General features: G+C 40.4%; 3 protein-coding genes across 4 annotated transcripts in view; 1 reads left to right on the forward strand and 2 right to left on the reverse strand.

Annotated features, from left to right (window-relative positions):
- Positions 1-45: 45 nt before the first annotated feature.
- On the reverse strand, positions 46-1,259 carry ss18l2 (SS18 like 2). The gene is made up of 4 exons (XM_022746311.1): positions 1,104-1,259; positions 698-774; positions 437-521; positions 46-323 (listed from the first exon to the last, which is right to left on the reverse strand). The coding sequence occupies exons 1-4, from the start codon at positions 1,170-1,172 to the stop codon at positions 264-266; spliced, it is 291 nt and encodes a 96-aa protein (XP_022602032.1). The 5' UTR covers positions 1,173-1,259; the 3' UTR covers positions 46-263.
- Positions 1,260-2,269: 1,010 nt separating this feature from the next.
- On the reverse strand, positions 2,270-10,894 carry lsm14a (LSM14A, mRNA processing body assembly factor). Of its 2 annotated transcripts, none has more exons than XM_022744765.1 (10): positions 10,578-10,894; positions 9,752-9,915; positions 8,601-8,751; positions 7,070-7,264; positions 6,641-6,721; positions 6,003-6,179; positions 5,449-5,605; positions 5,185-5,211; positions 4,431-4,671; positions 2,270-4,307 (listed from the first exon to the last, which is right to left on the reverse strand). In XM_022744765.1, exons 1-10 carry the CDS (start codon positions 10,699-10,701, stop codon positions 4,287-4,289), a joined length of 1,338 nt encoding a protein of 445 aa, XP_022600486.1. In that variant the 5' UTR covers positions 10,702-10,894; the 3' UTR covers positions 2,270-4,286. The 2 variants fall into 2 exon arrangements, with proteins under 2 accessions (XP_022600486.1, XP_022600485.1); XM_022744764.1 differs by having other exon boundaries at positions 2,270-4,310.
- Positions 10,895-11,539: 645 nt separating this feature from the next.
- Positions 11,540-12,919, forward strand: part of LOC111219206 (transcription initiation factor TFIID subunit 4-like) — an 81,625-nt gene continuing 80,245 nt past the window's right edge. The window contains exon 1 of the mRNA XM_022741822.1: positions 11,540-12,905. Coding sequence (XP_022597543.1) covers positions 11,540-12,905 — 1,366 coding nt within the window. The remainder of the gene's footprint in view (positions 12,906-12,919) is intronic.

The raw sequence follows: 12,919 nt of genomic DNA on the forward strand, positions 1-12,919 counted from the left end.
CGCACAGAATGATTTCAACAACTACTTCTTCCAAAAAATGGAAAAATGTTTTAATGTTCATTTGAGAGGATAGAAAATATAGTTTGAATTCAAAGATTTGTTCACATAATATACATCCAATATAGCATTACTGAACTGAAACACCAGTGAACCTGAAAGAAGTGACCTGACTGAAAACAATAGATTAGGCTTCACATAAATTTCCTTATTATATTAAATAATTTTGTACAACACAACTGCACCACTGATAAAAGCTGCCATCATCATGTGCGTCCATGCCCATTCACAGTTGGTGTGGAGGCTAAAGTTCCATTAGATGTAGACTGAAAACAGGAAAGAAAATCATAGTATTAGGAATAGGTCACTAGTCAAGGGAACACTACGACTTGAATCATTAATGCAGTGGAATCTCGAGCATCGTGTGGTTTGTATTTACATTTGAGGAGAGGGGCACGTTGTCAGGGCTGGCATCAGCTATGGTTGCCAAATAGACGATATTGCGGTGCAAGATCTGTTGATATCTGTTGGGAAAGAAGAAAAACGGCAGGTGAAAAAATAGACGTACATTTGTCCACAACACAACTCACAAAAGTGTGGGCGTTTTGCATCATTACTGTGCTAACCACTTGCAAGTCATATAGCGTAGCAAATTAACAGTTAAATGAACTACAGGGTATTGAGGGTAGTTTTGACTTACTGTACACACTCCACTGCTCGACCTTTCTGCATGTACTCAGTGATGCATCTCACTAACTGGTCGTTTTCATCCAGCAACTGGGACAGAAGAGACAAAAGAGGAATGACGTTATACGGTAGCTAACGTAGTCTACTTGGATAACACAGTAACGGTGTGATTATGGATGGAAAGGAAACAATAAAAGCACTATGTGCAACATGAAACATTTTTACGAAGTACAATACAAAACGAATAATTGTGTAAGCGTGTGTAAGTCAATGTGAGTGTAAACACAGACTGGACGAATGTATGAACTAGTGAAGTAGCTAGTGGCTAAACGCTAACGCTAACACCATTGTTATAGTACGGGAATATGAGCTAACATGTCGTTAGCTGCTTCGTTAAATACCCTTTCCTGGTGTCTTACCCTCTGTATCGTCTCTTGGTTGACTTTCGCCTTTCCTCGTAGTTTCTTTGGCACAAAGACAATCGACATTTTTGTAGTCACAGTTAGTTTACCATTTGTTTACGTTTCTCAACGGCGTCCTCTCCCTTATTCTCCGAGTGTATTTGATGGACAACTGTTTCGTTCTTGTTGCGTTATCGCCACCGTCTGGAGAGTGGTGGTCCGTCACTCTCAAAGTCAAAAATACTGCTTTTGGTTTTAGCGTAGTTTATGAACTCTGCATTAATTTTAATTAATCACTGGTGCCTATTATTTTTGGATAACCACGACTTTCTTTTCTTTAACTCAAAGAGTGTATATATTCGTAATGTGGACTATTTAATTTTACCTCCAGTCTTTACTCTGTCCATCATCCACAGAGGATGAATCCCAGTGCTTTGGATGACCTCTCTAACCTTTCATTAATTTCAGCCCACCACACAAAGGCCAAAAAATGTGACTTTTAATTACCCAGTGGCACATTATGTCACCCCAAAAAATAACCTTGTCCATTTTTAACACTCCACAAAATGTTCACTTGTGCCACCCTCAGGCCAAGAATGTAAAAGTTGACTCAGGATCAGTTGCACCCTCCACAAGTGTCAACACTGGCTCTCCACACCTCTGTATCTAAGCACTATATTGTAGATGTTGCATCACCACTGAAAACTGATTGGAGTTACATGTATGCTTCAAGTCTTGATATGATGTAGGACTTAAGTACATGTGCCACACAACTATCAAGTATTTGGAAAAATAAATGATTACTGATATACAATAGGTTACTTGTATTGTATCTGAACTGAATCTCTGATTCATGTTTATTAAAAAATGTCAGATGTTTCTATGCACTGTGATTGATTCTGTTTATATTGTACATAAAATACGCCAAGCACACGTTAAAACTGCAATCATATTTTACTCTGGGGAAAGTGACACTACTACTTTATAGTTTATGTTTTTGGAATAACTGTAGGATGCATGTCTATTCTTATATTTAAAGAAGCAATGTCTTCCTGCCAACTTAAGTACAATTTACATATGAACCAGGCAATTTCTGTAACTTTTCTGACAAATACAAAAACAGTGGGTATAGTTTAAAGGAAACTCTTCGGGTACATGTGTATTAAAAAGAATACAAACAGTGATATTGTACAATTCTTTATTTGACGTAAAAACTCAATTTTGCTGATATTCTCAAGAAAACAATTCCTGGTTTACAATTCCAGTGACTGGAAGGAGTAACAAACATATGAAAACATGTCAGTTTTGAATTGCTCAGTAATACTTTTTGTCTCAAATCCAATCTCGCTGGTTATTGCGAAAGCCCATATAAAGTGATGGTTCCTACGGCTATCATGCAGTGATCAGCAGTCTGTGCAATATCCAGTTAAACAGCACATATTCAACTGGGCTGCTTTGTTTTAAAACAACCACAGCTTTAGAGAAGGATCTACTTTCACCCTGTAGTGCTATCAATACTTTTGTCAAAAGGTAATCTTTAAGTTAAAGGGAGAGCTGTAAAAAAACTGACCACTCTGAAGGCACTCCCTAAAGTACTAACAAATCAGAGCCAAAAAGAAAAAATGTCCCACCTCCCCCCAACACACTGGCACCACATCCAGTTCTTGTCCCTTTGTTCACACGTCAGTAAAAAAAAAAAAAAAAAAAACAACACATAAAATTCACTCCAGAGAACAATCACATTGACAATAATGCACCAAGAGGAGCTACAAACAAGCCAGAGGGCTGATATCTATCAGAAATGCTGCCGTCTGTATTGAACATACACTTTGAGACATCATTCAATCCATTTACAAGATTTCCCAATTTCAGTAAACAATCCTCACAACACTGCAAGTGTACTGAGTTTTGCAGTGAAAAGCGGTTGACTCTAGAGACAAAAACAATGTTGATGACACAACTGCAAGACAAATCAAAGGATGCTGAAAACAAAAGGAACATGCTTTAACAGATGGCTCAGTATGTTTTGGACATAGAAAGGTAGATTTAAGAGGTACTAAATGAAGAAAACATGTACCTATAGGCTGACAATTATTTTTAGCTGTACCAATCTCTCACATATTCTTTTTGGCAAAATAGCGGAGCATTTCTTATCCAAATCTAACTTGTTCAAAGTCAATCTAACTGCAGGTTTTGAATAATAAACTCAAGGCTTTCCTTTCCTAACAACTTCTAAAAAGGCGTCAATAGCAATGGATGATTCTCTTTCACTGACACAAATCATGGGAATGCTCTTTCTTTAGTCAACTATATAACAGACCCGCTAAAAAAAAATCTACAGTTAACAAATACTTCTAAAGCTAATGCTGTAAACCACCCTCTGTCAATCAAATGACTGGCTCCTATTGGTTGAATGCATTAGGCTGCCATCATTACACCAGGCCTGCAGAAGTCCAGCTACAAACCTAAAGCAGAAACACAATTCAGCTGATGTGGGAGGTTTAAGGGGTCAAAGTATGAGCTAATGATTGTAACTACTGAAACACATTTCTAAAAACTAAAGTGAGTCTGTCGAGCAATGATTTGCTGGAGGGCACTAAGTGGAAGATGAGCTAGATATACATTCATTCATTACGATATTCAGTTTAGATTCTGTTTTTCAGCTGGCTTTGACCTCACGACTTCTTTGAGAATGAATGGATGTCAAAAAGGAAAAAAAAAAACTGGGTAAAAATACTGAACACATGGCAACCAATCTAAGTCTGAGCAGAGAGAAATACGGTGCAACAGGCAATGAAAGGAAGTTTGGTGCCAACAAATATTATATCAAAAACTGAAATAAAGTAAAAAATAAAGCTATTGATCACATGAACCGTGATCCGCTCACAGTATCACTGGGATTTCTGCATACAGCTTTCAATATCAAATACGACTTCTGTAAGAAATGAACTTGATTGATGCAAAAATACAGAGTTACTCCAAAGCAAGGTATTTACACATCATCTTGTCCGTCTGGTGACTGTTTATCAAACTAAACTTCTGTACTCTCACACCCTGATGTCAAACAGTCAACCCTGCTGCTGGTGACTGAGAGGATGTCTTCATTCTTTCTGTCAAATGTAGAGACCAAAGAAAATTTCTTGAGCTGGAATAATTTCATGAGGAGGGGCTATAATTCTTTGTGGATCCATCGCTGCTGTACTATGCAGCCACCTTGTTATCCTTCTGGATAAAACAGACAAACAAAAAGCCTAAAGGTTAGAACAGCCATCAGACATCTACCATTTCTATTGCACTTCAATAATACTATATACTGTTCAAAGCTCATGAAAGTGATATATTTACCCTGTATTCAAAATCAGAGAAATCCCGGCTGCCTCTGCCACCTCTGAATCCGCCTCTGAAACCAGGTGGAGGACCCCGTGGTGGCCCAAAGGAACCTCTGCTAACCGGTCTTCCACGGCCTCCACGGGGCCCCATGAAGCCTCGGCCACGGAAACCCCCTCTTCCTCGATTGTGCCTCAGGGGAATGCCGAACGTCTCTGCGTTCATTCGTCTCTCCTCTGCCCAGGTTGGCCTTCGATCCCTGACACATGCAAAGACCAATCAGGATCCATCGTTTCAGGTAACAAACATACCTCAACAAAAAAATTAGACAGAAAGGAGGCGCCACAGGCTACGGTAGTTTTGGCTTAGTTATGAATCAGCAATGTACAACACTGCACAAAGAAATCAGTCTATGTTGCTGCTTTAACAATGCACAGAAACTGGCAGCACACTGTGCAAATTAGTTTAACATCCTTTGTCTCTCCCATTCAAACAACAGATGATGCTCAGTGTCTTTTTATTACATAGTATGTTACATGTACGCTGTGTGGTTTTATAGTTAACAATCTAAACATGTGCAATCATCTGGGTCATAAGATGTTAGGTTTAAATCTGTAACCAAATAAACAAAAACACTGAAAAATGATTGCCATGATTAAGTCAACATCCAAAAGCAGTTAGTGTTTGTATTAGTGTGCTCACTCTCCATGCCAACGTGCCCCTTTAACCTGAGGTGCCTCCCCAAACAGAGCTAAGAAAATATATGACTTACCTTGAAAATCCTCTTTCACCCGCTTTACTTAAAAGAGATAAAAAAACAAAAGTCTTTCAGTGCATTCAGTGAGTACAATTCACATGATTAAACAAAGGGTAAATGATGTAGAGTCTGGAGAGTAGTTCTTGCAGATACCATTCAGACTGACACATAACGCAGTAACTTTAACACTGCAAACGCAGTGACACTATCAGTCTGAACACAATGCTCCCTGTCAAAGGGGATTCAGGTTCATAAAAAAAAAAAAAAAAAAAAAGATACCTCAAATCATCACAGGACAGGTTATCAAAGAAGGATTTGGACTTGTCATAGTAGCATGTGTTTATCACAGCCTCCTCCTCCTCGGTGGTCCCCTCATTGGCCGGATGTTCTGAGACAACAGTTTCCTCTCCATTCAGCGCCTTTTCAGTCTTGTCATCTGTTATGTTGGAAGTACATTTGTAAAACACCGAACGCCACAAACTTAATAAATTGACCATCAGGCTGCGCAATAACATTGTGACACTGAAGATGCCAAAAACTCAGTATGTTTGGGTCTATCTCAGGACAGATTCACTATCATGCAAACATTTTATTTCTACCATGGTTTTCCTTCTTGAGCCTTCACTTGCAGAAATGGTGGCAGGATAAACAAAACTAAAACGGTATTGCCCTTTGAAAATAACAATAATTGCACCTGTTATATTCATACATGCCGTCTCTGTCAGACTGTAAGGCCAATGGATCTGATGAAAACATTTCTGTACTGGTGAAAAATAAATGCAGTGCTTTTTTTTTTTTTTAACCTTTTGGATTCAAGCATGTTGAAGCAGTACCTTTCAGTTTAAGCTTATTCTGCAGCTCTTTGTCAATCTCATCTTTGTGAAACTGGGCGTTGGCAGTCTCAAAATCAAAGTCTTCTTCAAACTTCATGGTGCCATCCCTGCGCATATTCATTTTGCCTCTGCTGCGGTTTCCTCTTCCACGGCCGCGGCGGATGGCCTGAGCACCAGCTGAGAAATAACAGAGAAAAACTGAAATCCAGCAACACGTACTGTGCAGTCAATAAATATTTGGACAGTATTGTGTTAAGCTTTACTTTAACCTCATTGTTGTTGTTTTATTTCAAAGTCAACATGTTGGTGTACACAATCAGAGAAGTGAAAAACACATCACTGCCCAAACTCATTATGACTGTACTGTAGATACCAAAGGTGACAATATGAAAAGGAAATACTAAAAAAAGGGGTAAAAAACCATTAAGTATGACACATAAAAAAAAGACATGAAATCGTAATAGAAATTTTGTCCATTACGTTGTCTCTGCGAAAACAACTGATTCCATGACAGTAAAATTTCTTATTACATATTAATAGACCATAAAGATTTAATAGCTGCTAAAATAAATGAACATTTCAGTGGATGGAATTAGGTTTGTTTTAGGTATTATTAATTGAAGGTGGAAATTACTTACCAGCTTGACGCTTGTTGGGATCCCGGTTTTCAACAGCACCTTGTTCATTATCTGGCTGTGACACTTTCTGAACCTCAGGAACTGAAGAGAGAACAAAGTAGACATTAGCATAAGTTTCGCTCGAGGTAAATTGGTAATGATCTAACACAGACGCATTAGGCAACACAAGCATGAGCTTCAGACATGGTGCAGGTTCAGGATTCTCTGTGTTTGGTAAATGGGTGTAGAATCTAAACTTAGGAGGTGAACTGTTGTTTTTGGTACTGCAGAGAATTTTGTGCTCATGAACCTCTTGTATACTCACAAAAGTCAACCTGTTTTTTTGATAGCATCTTCACACCTCCGGTCATCAACACCAGTGCTCTGGACTTTTAACGGTATGAAAATCTACCACAAATCTACCATAACAAGCTTGCAAGGTATCTTTACCTTTTCTCTGCTCAAGGAGATCTGGGGGCTTCTGGCTGCCAGTGGTGGTACTGGTCGGTCTGGGAACTGCTGCCCCCGTCTGACTCCTCTGTCCAACAGGTGCAGGTGGAGCTGTGGCAGCTGATGGTGGGGCCTGTGCTGCCTGCTCCAGCGTGGGACTTTTTTTCAAAGAGTCCAGCTTAGGACTCGTGCGTCCTGCAGAAAACAACAGAGTTAGATTCAAACTATATGACTTTCTTAAAGCAGAGACAGTGTAGTTTGTCTTAAAGCAGCAGAGAGAGACAATGAGAGTTAAGTGATATACCTGATGCTGAGTGACACAACATCACATACAATATAATGTCAATGTGGCAAAATACCTGGAAATAATGTCAACTGCCAGTATAATGGAAGAACCTTCCTGGTCAGGGTTACAACACTGACATCTAATATCTAATGAGGCCAGTGGCAGCTCTGAGTACTTGCAAAGCAACCTAATAGTTTTACAACAAAGGCAGAAATTCAATTTATATGTTTAATGAGAAAATCCCTGGCATGTGCTGTTATGTCTCCAGCTTTGAGCACTTTCATATACCCAAGCTACAACAGTTTATTAGAATCTGATGTATAATTGTCTTCACAATTCGCTGTTCAACACATAATGGGGTTCATGTGCGCAGCAGGAAACTCCAAAGGAAATATGCAGCTGTGCTCTATTCAAATAAGCAGGGATCAGGGGCTGCTCACAATATGCTTCAGAAACACAACTTGCTTACAAGGCTTGTTTGAAGAATGTTTGATTGATTGTGCAGTAATTGGAATAGATTTAGATGGATCATGTTGGTGACTGTAAAAAAGATCAAGTGGTTGTCAAACAGTCAAACATCTAGTAGTTGTCAAACAGTGCTTTGAATGCAGTGCTAAGCAATACTGACAAAATAATTATCACAATGTTTCAAAAATAATATTTGTGTATCAACTGAAACATAAAACATTAACTTGGGATAGCATCTTTAATACACAACTGGTGTTCATTTTAAATACAGCTTGTTTGTTTTTATTACAGCCATATTGTCCACTATAAAATGAATGTAAATGAAAATATAGTCCCAAATATGGCACATTATTTAATGTCCCTGCCACTTTGCACTCTTGTCATTTAATTGCAGTTTAATTGGCCAGTGTCCTGCAGACACATGAACCTTACAGAGTTCACCACAACAGTGGTTTTGCATGTTTTAGTTTATCTGATTCGTTAACTTTATTTCTCATTATGTATAAATATACTATGCTTATTAAGGAGTTTTAAATGATTTCCCATCTTCCATTCAGCCAGTTTTTCATGTATTCAGCATAAAAATCCACTTGTGCCACACTTTTCACGTGACACGGGTAATCATCCCCGTTTATTTTTGTCTCATGTAACACCATATTATTGTGTGGGACATGGAACCATGTTCACAGCTCTTCTTAATGGTGCTATAAATAAATATAAATATAAATATAAATCGATGCACTGAGAAGAAACTTTTGAACAAGAACTACTTCTTACCTCCTGCTCCAGCTGATCCAAACTGCTGAGCTGCAAGGGGTGTAACACCAAACTGGCTGTAAGGTGGGACAGGGGCCCTGCTGAATGGAGCATAGGACCCAGCAGACTGGAATGATGATGCTGCTGCAGCATTGCTGGATCCAATTGATGACTACAGAAACAAATACAAAGTCAACTGAAAAGCCATGACAACACTGATTGTCAAAAACAGCACTTTCACACAAATTCACTTGGTTGGTGTCTGTGTGTGTGTGTGTGTGTGTGTGTGGTTATATCCATTCTTTTGCAGACCACTTAGGAAATCAGCATCCACAACATGAATGCGCAATTGCAAAATTACAAAATCTGTACACGATCTCTACCGATATTCACCTATTACATGAAAAAGCTAGTGTATTTAGTGTATGTGTCGTGTAGTGTATTTAGCATCACTGACATGTACTTCAGTTTCTGAATTCTTGCTGCCATGAAAACAAAAATGATATTCACCTAAGTAGGAGCAGAAAAAGGAAGGCACTTAATTCAACACATATGACCAATGGAGGGGGAGAAGTTATGTTTTTGATGATATTATGGTCCTTTGACCTCAGCAAAAAGTCAACTATTCTGCATGGGAAAGTGTTAAAGTGCCCAGTGTCTATCCAAGTATATATTTTTGTTACACCAGCAGAATTTACACTCAGTTGTGACACTATGTTGTTTGTTAAGAGTGTTATTAGTGCAAAGTAAATTTTATATTTACTTTAAAAGAAATTTCCAACCAATTGGAAAAGGTCTTCATCACAGCAGACATTTTGACTTAGTTAGTATAGGTAAAGCACAGGTGTAACTAATATCGTTAAGGATGGCTCTGTTCTGCTTAAGGGTCCCAGTAAACCATGACAGTGTGACACTGAGCCAGCTTTGACAACACCAGGACCCTGAAATGGAAGCAGCTAAATGAGCCATCATTTATTCAATCATTTACACCTGTACTTTTCCTTCTGTGACATGTCAAAATTTCTTCTTAGAAATAACAGCATGGCTGCAGCCAGGCATGACCTAAGATTAAAACGTGTTCAGTAAAGATTTCTGATTACTTTAATAGAAAATATACAGAATGTCTGACAAACTACAACATTATTGTGATATACTAAGGAAAATGAACTTACTTGAACAATGGCAGGGTCCTGAGGCAGGCTGCTAGTGGCTTTGGGTGGCTCACAAACTGTTAGGTCTTTTATATCACTTCCTCGGAAGATGATGTACTCAAACACTTCATCCCGAGGTGGAATAGGCCTGTCAGTGGGCCGATCTTCAGTGCCGAAAGAGCGAACTGTTTGGGAAAATTCACAGGATGGTTTAAATTACTTCACACTATTAGTGTTTATGTTGAAGCTTAGTAGATCTGTGATTTGAAAATATTGTTGTTTTGATGTATTATACTGTACAAAAGAAAAAAAAGACGAGTAAATAAGACAGGGTTAGCCTAGAAGGTTAATCTTCATACGTTAATCCTGGCCAAATGTTATAAGAGCATCCTAAATTACAATGTAATTACCGAGACAAATTCCCCCTTGTGACTTCTGAAGGACCTTCTTTTCCTGTACAACATAAACAGCCCAATCCTGCGGAGTAATACCTTGCTAGTTCACTAAACAAACGTTCAAAATACTCACTTAAATGTACCTTTGTTAATAACCTATAGTTAAAACTCTAATAAGAGATGTTTTATAGTAACAAGGCATTAATTTTCTATTATATGCCACTCAGTCCTCAGCAGCCAGGGGTAAATATTTAATGTTAGCCCAAGCACAACGTAAACAAAGGGCACAGAGTGTTAACTACAGCACCACTTAGCTATTAGTTGGCTAAAAAGCTAGCTGACGTAGCTAACTACGCTGAAATGAATTTCAGTTTTCCATCGCTAAACACTTTTGCAAGTTGTGTTACCCCCCTTCATGAGTACTGCAGTCCACGTGTGGTTCGTTAACGTACCTTTAGCAAGAGCTACTGTCGAGTTTTCAGTGTCAATAGTGTATAAAATTCCTTCATAGCGAATCTCGGCCTTTGAGATGAGGCTAATTTTGCTGCCAATGTACGGTGTCCCTCCTCCGCTCATGTTGTCCTCTGGTTTTAACAACGAACTTACGTCCACTAAATCTGCTTTCTGTCAAACGAGCGATCAGATGTGTTATTTTCAGAGCTTTAGTTTCAAGTCCACATCAGATGGTTTGCAAGTTTCACCGTGGCTCAGACTCTCTCGCTTCTGAACTGGCTTCTACCACGACATGGCCGTTTTCATTTTCCTTCGCCCGCCGCTAAGGATGTTGGGAGAAAGGCTGTGGCTCATTCTTATAAAGTTGCCTCCTCTTCCGCTCACTGCTACCTGTTCTCATAAACGAAAAGGAGTGAGTTGGTAAAAACATGGTGAACTTAGCGAAATGTAGACTGCACATGCAGTTTCGTAAACTTTTATTACTGTTTTTCAGGGACGAAAATTAGCTAATTAACCAAGGAATGCTTAGTCGAGATTTGAGATTCAGCCATTCTATCACATCGCGATATTACAAGGGCTCGCATCTCCCAACACTGCCCCTAGAGAATACCTTTTTAGATGTAGAAAAAATTTATATACCGCGTAACTTGTCTTACACATCGAACTGCATTGTTTTAAATGGTAAAGCCATGAAACTAAAGTATGTCCCGAGTGCGGCATATCATAGTTTGTTTAACCGTATGGTATTTACTCTACAGTATTCATTATACTTTATACTTAAATTACATATGAAGAAAAACATGAAAATACAACAAGACCCCCCACCCCCAAATAGACATATATGTCCATGTCCCCCTCCACCCCTCCTCTCATCTAATGACGTCAGAGTCATTCCCACAATGCCTAGTAACACGCAGGCGCACTGTAAAAAAAAATATAAGACGGCTATCGGTGATCAGAGATGGCGGGCGCCTCCGACCCCCTGGAAGATATGCTCTTTTCAGAGGTGGATGAAAAGGCTGTGAGCGACCTAGTGGGCTCATTGGAGTCACAGCTTGCTGGCCAAAGCAACCCAGCAGGTAAAACAGACGAAAACGGAGGCGCTGGCTCAGTGGCCCCCGCTAACCATCACTTAGGAAAAACGCTACCAGCTCCAGTGGGCACCACAACACTAGAACAACAACAACAAGGACGGCGTAATAAACCCGAGATGCGCCAGGAGATCAACTCTAAAGACGTTAGTCCGGATAAAGCTGTCACATCTCCTTCTCTGGGTTGTACCCCGTCTTTTGGCGAGCCTTCCACCACTTCGGCTGCCTGTGTGAACGCCACTAGCAGCGGTTCGCAATCACATGGAGCATCCATCACAACACTGACTGCATCTGGTGTGTCAACTTTGGCATCTCCTCCAGCCAGCATCAGCACCACATCCAGCCGCGGCTCTAAGGTTTCTCCGGGCACAGGTGAGACGTCGACAGAAGCTAACCCGGCGAGAAAACGCATAAGCCAGCCACGGAGGACCGCTTCGGCTCGGATAAAGAGTTTAAACGGCGCAGCTGTAACGACGAGGAGGAACAGCAACACAGCGGTGGTCGAAAACGCTAGCTCTGTGGATCCTAGTGAAACTACACCAAACTCTACTCGGCCGGTGACATCCTCTATTAACACTTCGACTTTCACCTTATCTAACGCCAGCTTGCCTGTAGGTCAGTCGGCTATTGCTCTCGACCGGGGGACTCCCACCATTGCTTTGCATAGACTCCCGAGTCACATTGTAGCCAGTATAGCCCAGAACGGCAACGGGACCAGTGTTTCGGCCTTGGTCCAGCAGGGCGCTCGCATAGGACCCATCACCTCTTCAGCTTCACAGGAGAACCACAGCAAAACGGTCACAGACACTGGGGCTTCCAAAACAGACGATTGTCAGTCCAAAATTGTAATGTCAAGCCAGTCTGGTAGTGTCAACTCTGTAATAAACACTGTTTCTTCTGCATCTTCTGTTGTCACAACAACAACAACTACAGCAGCAGCTACAACAACTACTACAATAACCCAGCCTCTGAGCTCTGCCTCAATCGCTGCCTGTGTCACAGGGGTGGCAACTAGTTCTGTATGTGGTATTGGTCAGACTACATCAGTGACTACCACTATTAGCATGGTCAGACCCACAGCTCCCTCTCCCACACCTGCTGTGGCCACCTCCGCACAGTCTCAACCCCGTCCTGGACTTACAGCACCTCAAAGGATCGTAGCCCCTCAGCTGATTGTCAGACCACCTCAGCAGCAGACGACCATTCAGCTTCCCCCTGGGTTTACCATCCCACCGGGTAAGGTTGGCAGG

This window comes from Seriola dumerili, unplaced genomic scaffold, assembly GCF_002260705.1.
Source record: "Seriola dumerili isolate Sdu_G_001 unplaced genomic scaffold, Sdu_1.0 BDQW01000003.1, whole genome shotgun sequence".
NCBI lineage: Eukaryota > Metazoa > Chordata > Actinopteri > Carangiformes > Carangidae > Seriola > Seriola dumerili.

What these genes read in the sequence shown, in the direction of transcription:
- ss18l2 (XM_022746311.1), bottom strand. Translation starts at nt 1,172, where the DNA reads ATGTCGATTGTCTTTGTGCCAAAGAAACTACGAGGAAAGGCGAAAGTC. An exon ending in ACCAAGAGACGATACAGAGG is followed by an intron (nt 775 to 1,103) that starts GTAAGACACCAG and finishes CTTCTGTCCCAG; the next exon opens with TTGCTGGATGAAAACGACCA. An exon ending in CGAGCAGTGGAGTGTGTACA is followed by an intron (nt 522 to 697) that starts GTAAGTCAAAAC and finishes CTTTCCCAACAG; the next exon opens with ATATCAACAGATCTTGCACC.
- lsm14a (XM_022744764.1), bottom strand. Translation starts at nt 10,701, where the DNA reads ATGAGCGGAGGAGGGACACCGTACATTGGCAGCAAAATTAGCCTCATC. An exon ending in GACAGTAGCTCTTGCTAAAG is followed by an intron (nt 9,916 to 10,577) that starts GTACGTTAACGA and finishes TTTCCCAAACAG; the next exon opens with TTCGCTCTTTCGGCACTGAA. An exon ending in GGTGAAAGAGGATTTTCAAG is followed by an intron (nt 4,672 to 5,184) that starts GTAAGTCATATA and finishes TGCATGTGTCAG; the next exon opens with GGATCGAAGGCCAACCTGGG.